The 17641-nt window shown below is 39.4% G+C and overlaps 1 protein-coding gene across 1 annotated transcript in view; it reads right to left on the bottom strand.

Moving 5' to 3' along the window:
• Nucleotides 1-221: 221 nt before the first annotated feature.
• Nucleotides 222-17641, bottom strand: part of MINDY4B (MINDY family member 4B) — a gene marked incomplete at both ends in the record, with an annotated part of 47495 nt that continues 30075 nt past the window's right edge. The window contains 2 exons of the mRNA XM_084232622.1: nt 222-364; nt 2331-2511. Of these exons, the coding sequence (XP_084088748.1) occupies nt 222-364; nt 2331-2511 (324 nt within the window). The remainder of the gene's footprint in view (nt 365-2330; nt 2512-17641) is intronic.

The raw sequence follows: 17641 nt of genomic DNA on the forward strand, positions 1-17641 counted from the left end.
ATAACATGCAGGAAAGAGACTTCATTTTCTCTTCTCAATAAAATGAAAGAACCTGTATATGTGAGTACAGAGGCATCGCTGTGCAGACACTGGCATAAGCGCCTGTTACTCCCATAACACTGAGAGCAACTACAGAGGACTACCTGAGATGAGAGACACAGAGAGAGACAGAAAGAGACAGAGAGAGTGCATCATTGCACATTTGCACATTCTGGCTGTCTTCAGAAAAAGGGAACTGTTCCGTTCCAGTTGATGGTGGCTTCTCTCCACTTGGTTCTGATGACCATCTCCACAGGAGAATGCCGTCTCCGCAGTGTGTGTTCATCTTCATGTTGGCCCCTTTCCCAGTGATGGGAATGAGTATCTGAGGAAGAAATGGTGCTATTTAGGACCCCACTCTCTTTAGGTCATGCCAGAAAAGAAGGGGAAGAGGAGTGGGCAGGAGGTGACCTCAGCAAGTGGGTTCCTACTAGTTAAGCAGAGGGCGATTCCCGAAGATGGCATGTTGAAATGACCCCAGATAACAAGTCTGAGGGCCTTCCTGGTGGCGCATGAGTTAAGCTCTCAGCACTATCAAGCTATCACCAGCCACTGTGGCCTGAGTTCCATCCCGGCCAGGGAGCCACCACACGGTGCAGCAGACCTCTCCTGCTACCCTGCTGCTCCCCTCAGCAGTGTATTTCAGCCAGTCTGCCTGTTCTGTTCCCCGCTCTGTCTCTGGTGGATCCTCTCACTCTCCTGCAACTCTGGCCTACACTCCAGTCTTTATATGCATAAATAAATAAAATAAATCTTAAAAACAAGTCTGATAACCAGGTTGTTGTGTATTTTGGAATGTGAATATTGACAAGTCATGTAAATGCAGGTTGCAGCCCTATCATGTGACAGGCATAGGTCTGGAGATGTCAGGAAAAACAGGAAAAGGGAGAGATCACCACTTTACTGCTTCTGAGAGTATTTTTGCATATTGGGGAGGAGGGTGAGGAAGTTGAAAACTGGGTTCATGGGTTTGTCTCATGTGAGCTAGGTCACACTGAGAAAGAACATAACATCTCTCAACCTCATTTGTGATACTAGTAACTATTTAGGGGGCACCGCATTTTCCTCCAGTAAACAAGGATATCATAGGACTCACCTCCTATAAATGTTGGGAGAATTTAGTGGAATAATGTATGAAAATTTCAACATGGAGTCCAGACAGAATGTTTGTGATGCATGTGAGCTAATAAAGAAATGATACTTTCCTCAAAGAAAATAGCAAAATGGAAAAGATAATACATTTTCAGGAACATGTTATCAATGTCCCAAATACATTAAATGGGCTAATACATATTTCTCATAATTAAAAGAAAAAGAATCAGGAACTGCACAAATAGCAGTGTATTTCAGTAGATCTGCCTGTTCTGCTCCCCACTTTTTCTCTGGTGAATCCTCTCACCCCCCACAACTCTGGCCTGTACCCCAGTTCTTGTATGCATAAATAAATAAATCTTTAAAAAAAATGGTCACTAAGACACTTTTTCCGAATTTACTTAAAATAATGAAAAGTTGTTTAACACCAGGTCTGTGATGCTAACTGCAAATAGTCAGATATCGAATTAACAAGGCCCCTTTCAAGAGTCAAGGCTCCCAGATAGAGACTTCCAATCTCACCATGTTTTTTTCTTTTGTAAAAGAGCAAATGTTTACAGGTGTTTTTAAAGCTTGTCTTTTTTTTTTTTTTTCCTCATGAGTTAAAACAAATCTATGGTTGTCATTGAATTGAAGTGACCTGTGTGGTTGTCTCCTTCTACCTTGGACTGGAACTTCCTAAAAGTTTGTTGGGACTGTGTCTTAATTATTATTGCTTTCCTACAATCTAGCCCACTTACTGTCTAGTAAGCCCTCAAAAATGCTTTTTGAACTATTTGAACAGAAATGTGCTATCAGGTTGGATATTTACATCACTGGTGATCATCTGATGTTTGGTTGTGGGACAGACTCAGCCAACTGATTCTTCTACCCTTTGCTTTTCCAGTTCTTTTCTCAAGCATAAAATGCCTCATGTGCAAAGATAAAAGACCCCAGAGAAGGCTTTTTGGAAATTTGAGTCCACCTTTATCCCCCACTCTTACCTAAAAGTTGTTTGATCTGTGCTACTTCTATCCCACTGCATGTTTAAAATGCCCATGTTACAATGCTTGGGCCCACAGGATTCATGAGTTTATTTCAGAAATCAAGCCTAGCATTTTCCTGCAAAGCTAGTGGAATAGCCACACAGCTATTAAACATTGTGACCATGTCTCTTTGAGCACGTGAAGGCATGCGGCACTTGGATCTGAAATGCTCACCTACTGTAAGATGCACAGGCTTTTCCTGTGAGGGCTTCCCACTGTAAAAGAACAGATCAAAGAGATGTTCCATTTTCCAATCTGATAAGAGCTGCCTGTTTGTGCTAAAAAGGACACTGTAATTTCCATTGATGTTGCACAGCCAAATAGGTAATTTGGGTGTCTTCAGCATGCTGCCCACCTGGAAGGGGAGAGGAGAGTGAAGATGAATACATCATTTTTGCCACATTGCTACAGATGCCAGCATATCATGATCAAACGGCCACTGTGAGGCTCCTGGCTGCACTTGCAGCTGTGCGGGTTTGGTGTATGGAGTAAGGTTAGAGAACGAGGCTTCATCATGAAGGAATTTACAGTTATGAATGGTATGGTGTAGTGAGGCTGCTGCAATTGAGAGTTTCTCTCAATGGCTTTTATTTTTTAAAAATTTGGATCAATAAATAATGTGACCTTGAGGGTGAGTTGGAACCACCCCAGGTTTAGTTTGGGAATGAGGTTGAGAATAAATAAACAGAAATATAATTAAGTGTAAGACTGGAATAAAGGAACTTCAGTTCTGTCTTTGTCATCACACAATGTATTTACTCCTATTCCCAAGATAGGATGCTACTTGATACAGCAGGTGGCCAGATTCTGGCCATAATAACCATTTAGAATATAAGAAAAAGAATATTTAGAAGATGGAAATATATAATATTTCAACTATAGAAGAAAACTTGGGGGAAATAAGTAGGCCAGTTGTGAAGGTGTTATATAATGATATTACAGTGTATTTCTATTAATAATACCCCCCACTTTATTTAAAAAGACAGAGAAACACATATTTTGTGACTGATTACCATAGGCTAAAGGATAGCATTGAACTTTACTGGTGAACTTCATGGGGTGTTTATACACATGTTGATTTTCACTGATGCACAACTGAGACATATAGTGTCATAACATTACCTTGATAAATATAAATCTCAAGAATATATCAAAATGTTGCCATCAAAACTCATGATAGGCTTAATGTTCAAGCCAATTTTTTCCTATTTAAAGACACAAATAGAAGCTACTGGAAAACCCATCATTCCCACATGACACCAAGGAGTGCTACCTTGATTCTCTGTGTGTCTTTTTCACACAGAAAAATTCAAAGTTGTCATTCTGTTTCTTTTCTTCTCAGTTCTCAGAGTTCTACTGTGTGCATAGGAGCAAATTCTGTTTTATGAAATGTGCAACTTGGAAAACTTATCACATGTTTCATAATAAACCCAGTATTGAAGACTAATAACTTGACATTTTGATTTCTCTACAGTTCTATTCAAATCTCTTCATTTTCTTTAGTTTAAATTTGTCGGTTGTGGGTGAGTGGGTGAAACAGAAAGCTTTTGTCTTTCAGCTTTTCACTTTTAGCTATGGTAGAAAAATTATATTACTCTTAAAAGAAATAAACTCAGTTTTACTCAAAAAGTGGTGTAAGCCTAGCATCCCCATCTTAACATCCCCATAGTGGGTATAGAATTTGCTCATTATTCACATCAGAATTAGCCCTTCCAGGCTCATTATAACATAAATATCTCACATCAAACATAGGGCCAGTCACCCACTGAGTGCATCGGAAATAAAACACAGACGATGTGGCACTGAAGCAGAGGCATGGGCTTACATTCCAGAATCCACCCCCAAGGTCCAGATCTTATTATAAGCATTTCTTTGTTCAGCCTCCTGAAGATGGCACCTGCTGCACCAAGGTCATAATGTAATCTGAGGGACATTAAGGTTGGAAAGCAAATTAACTAATTAGAAATTAGGAATAAATAAACTAAGAAATTAGTTTGTAGGAAAATGCTACTCCATATGAACTTTGGGTAGATATTCTGGCTGATTTTAAACCAATGAAAGTTCCTGTAAATTATGTCTGAGTGGATGTAATAAAATAGAGACATATATGCCATTGCATCACAAGATCATTGTAGTGTAGGAAAATTCAACTGACTCACAGATACTCTACAATAAGTTGATACCGTACCATTGTTGTTTTTGTTATTTTATACGACAATGCAACAGTTTTCTTTCCTGAAATCAAAAGTTTCTTAAGATTTTGTTAGAGTAGGAGGAAAATAAAGTTCTCTTAAATGGAATGCCCCCCCCCCATTGGGACCATATAGAGACCCCACGCTGAATAGACAGACCCTCCCCTGCCTTGAAAAATGCTAGTGTAAAGGTAACACCATACACAGCACTTAGGGCTCTATGAAATGAGCTTTAATACTACAGTTGAGCACATACTTGGTTTAAAGTGAGTCCTGCAGAAACACAACAAGGCACTTCCCAATTGAATCCAGCCATATATCCCACCCCTTTCTTGTCTAGGCACATCATATAATCTGCTTGGAATTTTCAGGAGCTTTTGGGTAAACACAGTTTAACAGTCAGCCACCGCTCCCCCCATCAAAGTAGGATTCTAAATATGTTTTATTGGTGAGATTCCACCAAAGCAGAATTTGTGCATGTTGCCTCATGTTGCCATGGTAAAAAGGAAATTAAATTGTGATACAGTGGTGCTATAAATAAAATACCTTTCTCCTGAAGTTCACTATTGTGTAATAAATCTAGTAGTTCAGCAGTATGTGCAGTAGTCAAGCCTCTCAGAACATGTATCATTCAAGTCAATGTAAAATTATGAGGACCAGAAGAAGGATGGGCATGTTCTAAATACTCTAGGGCAAGAATTGAGTCCTTGATGGTGTCTAGAGCAATGATGTTTAGAATATGCCTTTGCATAATGTGTTTGATATTACAGGTCACAAGAGAGAAAGGTATTGGAAATGTTGTGCTTTCTTCGCTGATTCTGGTGGCACTCGAGTGCCTGACTGTTAATGGCCTGGCTCTCATCTCTGACACCTGGAATACAGAGCTAATGCCACTTCTCTGACTGAGTCTGCAGGTATGGTGTCATGTCTACGAGTGCCAACTCAGCGACTTGGTAGTGGAGTGCAGTGTGTGGAGCTTCATTTGGGACTTTTATGGTTGGATTTCTTCCTATTAGTCTCTTTAAAGGGAACATGTAAAGAGAGAAAGTGGTGTGTTCTGCCAGAGCAACTGGGGGCATGATTCCAGCCAGACCTAAATAGCTTCCCTCCTTCCTAAAAATCAGAGTTGATTTTTCTTCAAGGTGGCAGTGCAAGGATAATGTGAATCTCCTAAGGCTTTCCAGATGGTGTTAGACTCAAACTGCTTTATGTTCTCTCTTAGGTATTGGAACCTCACACTCAAACCTGTACCTTCAAAAAGAAATGTGACAGGAGGTTTCAAAATAGAGCCTCATCTTCTGGGTAGCTGGCTGGATTCCCCAGGAACTGCTAGTCTGGTAGCTCCAGGGGCTTGCCATATCATCTAATGAGAACTTCAGCTTTTTTTTTTTGTTTTTTCACATCTCACCCACTGGGCTGTGACACTGGGACTGAAAAGTGTGCATTTTTGCAATCTCTGCAATTTTCTCACAGAATAAGAAAAGATTTACTTTGGGAAGACAGATGCAATATTATGGGCTTTCACCTCAACAACAGAATGCAATTGCCAGGCAGCACACTGGCTTTCATTTGAACTCAGAATCCTTTCTTATGTTAGGTTTTTATTATCAATGTACATTCTTTAGATTTAGAACACCACCCTAGACAGGAGCCTGTAAATACTCTTAAGTGGTTGTACACTCAGTGGGCATATGCAGAGTCCTGTACAGAGTCACTATGCTTTGGAGCAGAAAGGAAGGGAGTGACTGTGGGGTCCTCAACTCAGTGATACTTAGAGACTATTGTCAAACCACTTCTGGTTCTTCCTAGAGCAACGTTCTGCTCTGCAAGAGTATTTCAGTTCTGTGGCAGAATATTGTGAAATGTCAGACTTCTGTGTACCCTGCGGTCAGTGGGACCTCTGGTTAGTATGAATCTGAGCACCACTGAGTGTGTCCTGGTATACACCTGACAGATGTGGCTTGCCCAGCTAGCAGGTGGAGGAGGAACCCCTTGGAGACTCGGTCCCAAGAGCCTGTAGCTCACACTCGCAACAGTTGAACTTTAACTTAGATGTCGCGGATAAAGTTCTTGCTTGTTGAGCACAACTGTCCATGATTTTACCACCATCTAAATGTTTGGTTTTTTTTTAAGATTTATTTATTTATTTATTCATTCGTTCATTCATTCATTTATTTATACAAGCACTGGGTACAGTCAGAAGCGCGGGAGGGTGAGAGAATTACCAGAGCCAGAGCAGGGAGCAGAGGAGGCAGAAGGACCGAAGCAATATGCTGAGGGGAGCAGCGGGCGTCAGGAGAGATCTGCACACCATGTGGGACTCTCCTCCGGTGGCCCCGGAGCAGCCGGGGATCGAACCAGCGCTGCATAGGCTGCGGGCAGCTTCGCAACCCAGTGCTCAACCGCTGCGCCACCGGGGAGGCCCCCAGGGGAGGCCCCCACCATCTAAATGTTAAAGCCCAATTTCAGCATGCCTCTGATAGATGTTATAGTTTATATAATATAATCTTCATCTATATAAATATATAAATATAATAGATTATAAAATCACTTATGATAGCGCATTTGCAAGAACTGGCATTTATATTTACCACTTTATCAGAAAACAAAGATGACAGAGACAGGCAGCATGGCACAGAGGACAGAATGTGGACTGGGTTTATAACCCTGGCACTGACACGTAGCCTTGGGAAAGTCCCTTCATTTCTCCCAATCTGCATTTTCTCATCTCTAAAATGAATAACCAAATAAGAGACACTGGACACTGATTATATCTTAGAGTGGAAGTGAGGATTAAAGGAGCAAGTGGCTCCAGAGAGAGCCTGGCACATGGTGATGTTCAAGACAAGTAGCTGTTCGTACTACAATGATTAAGTAAGCTTTCTGTATACTTTCTTTAGTTACCATCTTCAAGGATGGTAAAATACATGTTTATAATTATTATGTAAAAAGATATTTCAACAATATATATGAGTTGAGCTGATACCGAAAGAAAAAAGCACCTTCAGATAAAATAAACTTTATATGTAGATCTAGATATACATGTATATGTCTAATATAGTCATATATTTCATCAGTTCAAATGAGAAAACCAACTGTCAGCTTGTATTTGCTCTTTAATACATTTGTTCTGAAACCAAACTCCAAGTACATGACAGAAAAAACATAATAAACATCCTCAGGGTTTCAAGTCATTAGCGTACAATTTCAGGCAATTTTCACTAAGGGCAGGAGTCATGGGGTCTCCCTGGGGAGAGAACACTGTGTGCAAGAAGGAAGGATGAAAAGACGTATTAGTCACTTTTTGAAAAGATGGAAGCATTGTAGATTTGACTTCTATGTAGATTTTAAAGCTAACCTGAGCATTTCCTTTGTCCTACTTCAATTTGTGAGCAAAGCATTTGGATGGCGCTGCTGTTGTCTGGTACATTTTGCCCTCTTCCCAGCAGGAAAGCCTCTTATTTTTTACCTTATACCTCAGCCTCTTGACTGACTTTAAGGTCCCAGCAAACATCCACTTTATTATTGGAAGTTATTTTAGGCTCTGCAGGTAATTTTCTTTAGCAGCTCTAGTGCTCTGACTACTGCATAGCAAGAAATGTGATCCAGAGAAAATGTAGCGCTGGATACCTGCAAAATCTTGACGCTCAGGTTCTAGGGAACAAACCTACCCCCCTCCCCCAACCAATACTCTTTGAATTAATCCTTTTTCCCAGAGCACCTTAGAAACTACTTACCTCTTTAATTTAAGCTAGGGCCTCTAATTTGTCCCCCAAACCTTGCAAATATTAAAGAAGAACAGAAAGTTGTCAACCTTTCTGATACAGATTAAAAGAAGATACTCATTCTTATCATTTCAGTTGAAATAGCTAATTTTCATTCTCCACACTATGGATTTAATCAGCTAAGTGAAATAAAGATATTATTCCCCTTCCTTTAGAGCAGTAGCTCAACCAGGGGCAATTGTTACCACAGGGGACACATAGCAATGTCTAGAGACATTTTTAGTTGTCACATTGGGATTGGTACTCCAGGCATCTATTGAGTAGAGGCCAGGAATGATGTTAACCCTCTAAGACACACAAGACAGACCTCCACCACTGAGAATTATCCAGCAAAACATGTCAGTAGTGCCAAGGCTGATCTGCCCTGCTCTAGATCTGAGGTTCTTAAGCTTAGCTGCACCTTAGAATGACCTGTGCCCTTTAAAAAATTCTGATCCCAGGGCCTCCCCGGTGGCGCAGCGCTTGAGCGCTGGGCTGCGAAGTTGCCCGCAGCCTCCGCAGCCTCCGCAACACCGGTTGGATCCCCGCCGGCTGCCAGGCAAGGGTCCCACAGGGCACGCAGACCTCTCTTGCCACGCCCGCTGCTCCCCTCAGCAGGGTACTTCATCAGTCTGTCTGTTCTGCTCCCCGCTCTGGCTCTGGTGAATCCTCTCACCTTCCCGCGCTTCTGACTTTACCCACTGCTTGTATAAATAAATAAATAAAATCTTAAAAAAAAAAAATGCTGGGGCCTTTCCGGTGGTGCAGTGGTTAAGCGCTGGGTTGCAAAGCTGCCTGCAGCCTCTGCAGTGCCGGTTCAATCCCCAGCTGCCAGGCAAGGGTCCCACATGGTGCAGCAGACCTCTTCTGCCGCACCCGCTGCTCCCCTCTGCAGTGTATTTCGTCAGTCTGCCTGTTCTTCTCCCCGCTCTGGCGCTGGTGAATTCTCTCACCCTCCCGCGCTTCTGATTGTACCCAGCGTTTGTATGAATAAATAAAATAAATCTTTAAAAAAAAAACATTAAAAAAAATTCCAATTCCCAGATAATCCCAAATAGTCTTTGGACAGGACTAGCTACATATATGTGTAGAGGCCAGTACAAAATGAAAATGTACATCCATCAAAAATTATTAAGAAGTTCAAGACAATGACAGCAGAACACTAAGTCCAGAGCAGACCTTCTAACTGCGGGCCCTGGACAACCATACAGTTCCCACGCTCACGAAAGTGACACTGTTCAGGGGATGACCTGGGCACTGATAGCTTTAAAGCTCCCCAGGTGTGCCAAGACCTTTAACAGGCATCTCATGAAAGAAGATATACAAATAAATAAGCACATGCAAAGATGGTCCACATTGTATATTAGCAGGAAAACATTATATATTAGCAGGGAAACGCAAATTAAAATAACAAAGAGATACCACTTCATACTTGCTGAAATGGCCAAAATCCACAACACTGAAAACATCAGATGCCAATGAGGATGTGAAACAATAGGAACTCACACTCATTGCTGTGGCTATGGAGAGTGCTACAGCCACTTTGGAAGACAATTTGGCTGTCTCTTACAAAACTAAACATATTTTTATCATATATCCAGTAATTGTACACTTTGATGTTTACCAAAAAGAACTGAAACTTAAGTCTTTACAAAAACCTGCAAAAAGATGTTTATAGTAGCTTTACTGGTTTCCCCTGATATATAATAGTTGAACATTCCTATTTGGTATGATTTGGTAGGTTATTTTTGGTCTGGAAATGCTTAAAATGTGTCTATATAAATTAGTGGCAATAACATTCCCAGAATCAAAAAACAGCCTACCAAGAATGCTCTACTTTTGGATAGCAGGGGAAACCTGTATTCAAAACTGCCAACTTGGAAGTAACCGAGATGTTTTTTGTAGGCAATGGATAAATAAACTATGGTGTATTGATGAAACATTATTTGTTCAATGGTGTATTATTCACAACATTTCAACAGAATGTTTTTCAGTCATGTAAAGGAATGAGCTTTCCAGCTGTGAGAAGCCATGGAGGAAACTTAAATGAATGCTACTGAGTGAAAAAAAAACCAACCTGAAAAGACTATATGCTGTCTGATTACAGCTATATAACCTTTTGGAAAAGACAAAACTATGGAGAAAGTAAAGACCAGTGGTTGCCTGGGGCTAAGGAGGAAAATGAGTTGAATAGGTGGAACGCAGAGGGTCTTCATCTTAGTGAAACCACTCCATATAGATGTCACAATGGTAGATACATGTTGTAATACATGTTTCTAAACCCACAGAATGTAAAACACCAAAAGTGACCTGTAATGTAAAATATGGATTTTTGATAATGATGTGTCTATGTGGGTTCAAAATTATAACAAATATAACACTCTGGTGGGGAAATATTGATAATAGGGAGGTTATGTATGTGTATCTTCCACTCAATTTTTTAAAAGATTTATTTTTATTTATTTATGCATACAAGAAACTGGGGTGTAGGTCAAAAATGGGGGTGCGTGAGAGGATTCACCAGAGACAGAGTGGGGAGCAGAACAGGCAGATTGACTGAAATACACTGCTGAGAGGAGCAGCAGGCAAGTCAGGAGAGGTCTGCTGCGCCATGTGGATTAGCTCCCTGGGTAGGGATCGAACTCATGCCACGGTGGCTGGTGATAGCTTGATAGCACTGAGATTTTAACCCCTGTGCCACCAGGAAGGACCTTCTTCCCCTCAATTTTACTGAGACCCTAAAGCTGCTCTTAAATAAAATGAAGTCTACTAAAAATTCAACACTCTCTGAGATTTCAATGAGTAGTCAGTGTCAAGACCACAGTTCTCCAACATTGATTATCTAAATCCTTTTTATAGCATCAGTGTATGAAGAGTTGAGTCTTGAATGATGTAGATTTGAACTGTGAGAGTTCAGTTATATGTGAATTTTCTTGTAACAGATAATGTGAAATGTATTATTAAGTAGTGTAAATGTATTTTATCTTCCTTATGATTTTTAAAATAACATTTTATTTTCTCTATCATATTTTATTATAAGAATACAGTATATTGGGCCTCCCTGGTGGTGTAGCGGTTGAGCGCTGGGTTGCGAAGCTGCCCGCAGCCTCTGATCCCCAGCTGCTCCCCGGCCACCGGTGGAGGGTCCCACATGGAGCGAAGACCTCTCCTGCCGCCCGCTGCTCCCCTCAGCAGTGTACTTTGGTCCTTCTGCCTGTTCTGCTCCCCGCTCTGGCTCTGGTGAATTCTCTCACCCTCCCGTGCTTCTGACTGTACCCAGTGCTTGTATGAATAAATAAATGAATCTTTAAAAAAATACAATATATTATATCATTGAATAAAACATTGTACTGTTTTTCCTTTTTCACATCTCTGATAAAGTTTTATATAGATAGATAGATAGATAGATAGATAGATAGATAGATAGATAGATAGAACATTTTGGTTTTCCAACTGGCTTTGGCATTCATGATTTCTTTGCTCTCCACATCATTCCTATGGTTGTTGAGCCAGTGTTAGGACACTAATATGTAGATGAGGAAACAGGCTCAGGGAGGGGGAGTGACTGGTCTGAATCACACTTCTGTGAGTTGACTGCAGGCCTCCAGCTAAGTGTCCTGGTTTCCTGGCCAAAGGTGTTTCCCACATGTCACAGGAACTCCTTCACTTTTATTCCAAAGTGTGATACAAGGTGCTTGTGTCATGAAAGTTAGTGGCACACAGGGTGAACTCTAAAAAAACATGTTTCTTGGTTTATTTAAGTGTGTATTAAAGGGAAAAAGGAGAATAACAGGTCAAGTCTGTGACATGTGTTACTGCTGCAGTAAAGGTTAGATTCAAATAAGCCAATACATGCTACAGAGCTGCTGCAGAGACAGACAAAAGTTTATGAATTTCCTACTTAAGTGACTGCAATATGATAAACACTTTTAAATCCTTATAATAAGGATACAGTAACATAATATTGTGAAAGAATTTTGTAATAATAGGAAAAACACTAAAATTGTTATTGTGGCTTTTGGGCCCCTTAAAATTTGCCACCAGTATATCTCACTCTTTTTCTCTAAATTGAGTCTTGGAATAAATATTTCTTGGCTTAGGGACATCAAGAGGTCATGCATGGTTGAAAGAAAAGAAAAATATGTAAAATAAAATGTAAAGGCTTAGTTTTCCTAGTTAGTACATATAAAAATTTAAGTGTAATTCTCAAATTATCTTAACAAGTGAAATAATAACCAATCTATTCTCTATATATAGTCAAAGCAAAGTCTCATATTTATACAGTGTGACTCTGAATCCACAGAATTTGGTGAAAGACATGTGTTCATGGATATAAAGATATTTGTGTTAAATGAGAAAAGCAGGCTTTAGGAGAGTAGAAAAGAATGTATTTATATAAGAAAGAAAAAGAAAAAGAAGCTTTTCTGGAAGGATTTACCCCTGAGTGATTTAGTTGATTTCTTTTACTTTTAGCTTATTTGTCATTTCTCAGTTTTCTATGATGGACTTAGATTACAAAATGAAAAAAGGAGCAAATTTTTAAAACACATTTGTACACAATATGTAGTAATTCTGTTCTAGGCAGGCACTGTTTTCCAATTGTCACCAGAATCATGATTTGTATGTGTTGTGAGAGGCTGATTTAATGAAGACCACACTGCAGCTGGAGTCAAAGGTAGGCGGGAAGACTGATGAAACTATGGATATGAAAGGACTGTATAAAGTGTGAAACTTGTGCAGGTGAAAGGGGCTGTGAGCAGGAACTGGGGCTTTAAGCACAGGAGGGACCTGGGGCAGCAGGGGTCTCATTTGGCCCTCATGGTTGGGAGGCCCTGGGGCCACAAGGTTGAGGGGTTTGCCCCTACATTGACTTAATCCTGGCTGTTTTTAAGACCACTCAGGACCAAAGAACTGTTGCTCTTCACAAACTCTGCCTTGCCTTTCCTGGGGGTTGGGATGAAAACTTTTGTGCACATATCACTGAGGTACTTCTGATTTGTAGTTTGGGGTGGGTATAATTACTATCTTTCCTGTTTGTTTGGTTGTGCTTTTCTTTTTTTTTTTTTTTTTTTTTTTTTCTTTTGTAACTTCATTTAGGTTTTGTTTTTTTTTTTTTTTTTTTTTTTAAATAAATTTTATTGTTATATTCCCCATACAATTGCAGCCCCCCCATTCTGACCCCAATCCCTCCCCTCCCGCCCCCCTAAAAGTGTCTCTGGTTCATAGTTTTTTGTTGATTTTGATTTTCACTATCTTATAGTTATTCATTTTCCTGGTCCCTTATTTAAGTTTTCTAGATTCCTGCTATGAGTGAGACCATCCGGTATTTTTCTTTTTCTTTTTGGCTTATTTCGCTGAGCATGATCCCTTCCAGCGCCATCCATGTTGCTGCAAATTGCATGTGTTTATCTTTTTTGAATGCTGAGTAATATTCCATGGTATATATGTACCACATCTTCTTGATCCAGTCATCTATTTTTGGGCATTTGGGTTGTTTCCAAAGCTGAGCTATTGTAAACAGTGCTGCTATAAACATAGGGGTGCAGGTGTTCTTTGGAATTGATGTTTCTGTGTCCTTTGGGTAAATACCTAGGAGTGGAATTGCTGGATCATATGGAAGCTCTATGTTTAGTAGGTCCAGAAATCTCCACACAGCTTTCCACAGTGGTTGGACCAGTTTGCACTCCCACCAACAGTGCAGAAGAGTTCCTTTTTCTCCACACCCTCGCCAACATTTGTTGTTGCTAGTTTTTTTAATATGTGCCATTCTCACTGGTGTAAGATGGTATCTCATGGTAGTTTTGATTTGCATTTCCCTGATGACAAGTGATGTTGAACATTTTTTCATATGCCTGTTGGCCATTTGCATTTCCTCTTCAGAGAAGTTTCTTTTAAGCTCTTCTGCCCATTTTTTGACTGGATTATTTTCTTTGTTGTTGTTGAGTCTCATCAGCTCTTTGCAGATTTTTGTGATCAGTCCTTTATCATTAGTGTTGGGTGCAAAAATGTTCTCCCAGTTGGTGGGGTTTCTCTTTGTTTTTGTTATTGTCTCTTTTGCTGTGCAAAAGCTCTTTAATTTGATGTAGTCCCAGCTGTTTATCTTTGCCTTCACTATCATTGCTTTGGGTGATGTGTCTGTAAAGATGTCTTTGATGTGCAAATCACGTAGTGTTTCGCCTATATTTCCTTCTATATATTTTATGGTTTCAGGTCTTATGTCTAGTTCTTTAATCCATTTTGAGTTGATTTTTGTGTATGGTGTGAGGTGGTGGTCAAGCTTCATTCTTTTGCATGTAGCGACCCAGTTTTCCCAGCACCATTTATTGAACAAACTTTCTTTGCTCCAATGCATAGTCTTTGCTCCTTTGTCAAAGATTAGTTGACCATAATCTGTGGGTTTATTTCTGGATTTTCTATTCGATTCCATTGGTCTGTATGTCTGTTCTTGTTCCAATACCATGCAGTTTTGATGATTATGGCTTTGTAGTATAGTTTGAAGTCTGGGAGTCTGATGCCTCCATTCCCTTCTTTTTTTTTCAGGAGAGCTTTGGCTATTCGGGGTTTTTTGTGATTCCATATGAATTTCATCAATAATTGTTCTATTTCTTTGAAGAATGACATTGAAATTTTGATTGGAATAGCATTGAATCTGTATATTGCTTTTGGAAGGATGGCCATTTTAATAATGTTTATTCTTCCAATCCATGAGCAGGGGATGTCTCTCCATTTCTTTGTGTCTTCTTCTATTTCTTTTAACAGTGTTTTATAATTTTCTTTGTATAGGTCCTTTACCTCTTTTGTTAGATTTATTCCCAAATATTTGATTTTTTTTGTTTCAATAACAAAAGGGATGGTCTTTTTGATTTCTTCTTCTTCGGATTTATTGTTTGTGTATAGGAAGGCTACTGACTTTTGCGTGTTGATTTTGTATCCTGCCACTTTACTGAACTGATTGATGAGTTGAATTAGCTTTTCTGTGGAGTTTTTGGGGTTCTCTATATATAATATCATATCGTCTGCAAATAGTGATAGTTTGACTTCTTCTTTTCCTATTTGGATTCCTTGGATGTCTTTCTCTTGTCTTATTGCCCTGGCTAGGACTTCCAGTATTATATTGAAAAGCAATGGTGAGAGTGGACATCCTTGTCTTGTTCCAGATCTTAATGGAATTGCTTTCAGCTTTTCACCATTGAGAATGATACTGGCTGTTGGCTTGTCATAGATGGCCTTTATGATGTTGAGGTATGTTCCTTGTATCCCAAGAATTTCAAGGGCTTTTATCATGAATGGGTGTTGCACTTTGTCGAAAGCTTTCTCAGCATCTATTGATATTATCATATGGTTTTTATATTTCTTTTTGTTGATGTGTTGGATAACGTTGATTGATTTTCGGATGTTAAACCATCCTTGTGCCCCTGGAATGAATCCAACTTGGTCGTGGTGAATTATCTTATGGATACATTGTTGGATTCTGATAGCTAAAATTTTATTGAGGATTTTTGCATCAGTGTTCATTAGGGAGATTGGCCTGTAGTTTTCCTTTTTTGTGTTGTCCTTGTTCGCTTTTGGTATTAGTGTAATGTTGGCTTCATAAAACGTGTTTGGTATTGTCCCTTCCTTCTCAATTTTTTGGAAGAGTTTGTGAAGGATAGGCACTAATTTGTCTCTGAATGTTTGGTAGAATTCATTTGTAAATCCATCAGGTCCTGGGCTTTTGTTTTTGGGGAGGTTTTTTATTACCATTTCAATTTCGCTAATTGTAATTGGTCTGTTTAGGTGTTCTATTTCTTCTTTATCTAGCTTTGGGTGATTGTAGAGTTGTAGGAATTTGTCCATCTCCTCTAGATTGTTGAACTTGTTTCCATATAACTGTTCATAGTAGTTACTAATTATTCTTTTGATTTCTGCTGTGTCCGTTGTGATTTCTCCTCTTTCATTGATGATCCTGTTTATTTGTGCTTTCTCCCTTTTTTCCTTTGTGAGCCTGGCTAGGGGTTTGTCTATTTTATTGATTTTTTCAAAGAACCAGCTCTTGGTTTCATTGATCTTTTGGATTGTTTTTTTAGTTTCAATTTCATTTATTTCTGCTTTGGTTTTTATTATTTCTTTTCTTCTACTGGTTTTGGGGTTTTTTTGTTGTTCTTTTTCTAGATCTTTGAGCTTCGAGATTAGGTTGTTTCTTTGCGTTCTTTCTTGTTTCTTGATGTGAGCTTCTATTGCTATATATTTTCCTCTTATTACTGCTTTTGCTGCATCCCATACATTTAGGATATTGGTGTCCTCCTTGTCGTTCAATTCAAAAAATTTTTTAATTTCTTCTTTGATCTCCTCATTAGTCCAATGGTCTTCCAGTAGTGTGGTTTTTAATCTCCATGAGGTAGGAAAGTTCCTTGCCTTCTTTTTATGGTTTATTTCTAGTTTGATGCCTTCATGGTCAGAAAAGATGGTTGATATGATTTCAATCTTGGTGTATCTGTTGATGTTTGTCTTGTGCCCCAGTATGTGATCGATCCTGGAGAATGATCCGTGTGCGCTTGAGAAAAATGTGTACTCCGTTTTTTTGGGGTTTAGTGTTCTATAGATGTCTGTTAAGCCCAATTGCTCTAGGTCCTTATTTAGAGCTTTAGTTTCTTTACTTATTTTTTGTCTTGTTGATCTATCCATTGTTGATAGTGGTGTGTTGAAGTCTCCCACTACGTATGTGTTTTCTCTGATGTCTGTTTTCAGAGAGGACAACAGTTGTCTGATATATTTTGGTGCTCCTTCGTTTGGTGAGTATATGTTAATGAGTGTTATTTCTTCTTGAAGTATTGTCCCCTTGATCATAATGTAGTGACCCTTGGGGTCTCTTTTTATCTTTTTGAGTTTGAAATCTGTTTTATCTGATATAAGTATAGCTGTTCCTGCTTTCTTTTTTGGTCCATTTGCTTGTAGGATTGTTTTCCATCCTTTAACTTTGAGCCTATTTTTATCTTTTGTAGCTAAATGTGTTTCCTGGAGACAGCAAAAGGTTGGGTTTTGTTTCTTAATCCAGGCTGCAACTCTGTGTCTTTTTATTGAAGAGTTTAGTCCATTTACATTCAGAGTTATTATTGATATGTTAACATCTGTATTTGCCATTGTGTTTGTCTTTCCTTTGATTTTATTTATTTATTCTTTTAATAACTTTTTTTTTTGGCCTTCTTTCGTTGTTATTCGTCCCTCTGAGGTTCTGGCTTTAGGACTCCTTGTAGTATTTTTTGGAGTGGGGGTTTAGTTGCAATGAAATTCCGGAGTTTCTGTTTGTCTGGAAAGGTCCATATTCTTTCTTCAAAGAGGAAGGAGAGCTTTGCGGGATAGAGTATTCTTGGTTGGCATCTGTTTTCTTGGAGTCTGTTGACTATGTCCCTCCACTCTCTCCTTGCCCGTAGTGTTTCTTCGGAGAAGTCTGATGTCAGCCTGATTGGTTTTCCTTTGAATGTTATCTGTTTCTTCCCTCTTGCCAGCTTCATTATTTTTTCCTTGTCCTGGATTCTTGGGAGCTTTACTA

This window comes from Talpa europaea, assembly GCF_964194135.1.
Source record: "Talpa europaea genome assembly, chromosome: 4".
In the NCBI taxonomy this organism is placed as follows: Eukaryota; Metazoa; Chordata; class Mammalia; order Eulipotyphla; family Talpidae; genus Talpa; species Talpa europaea.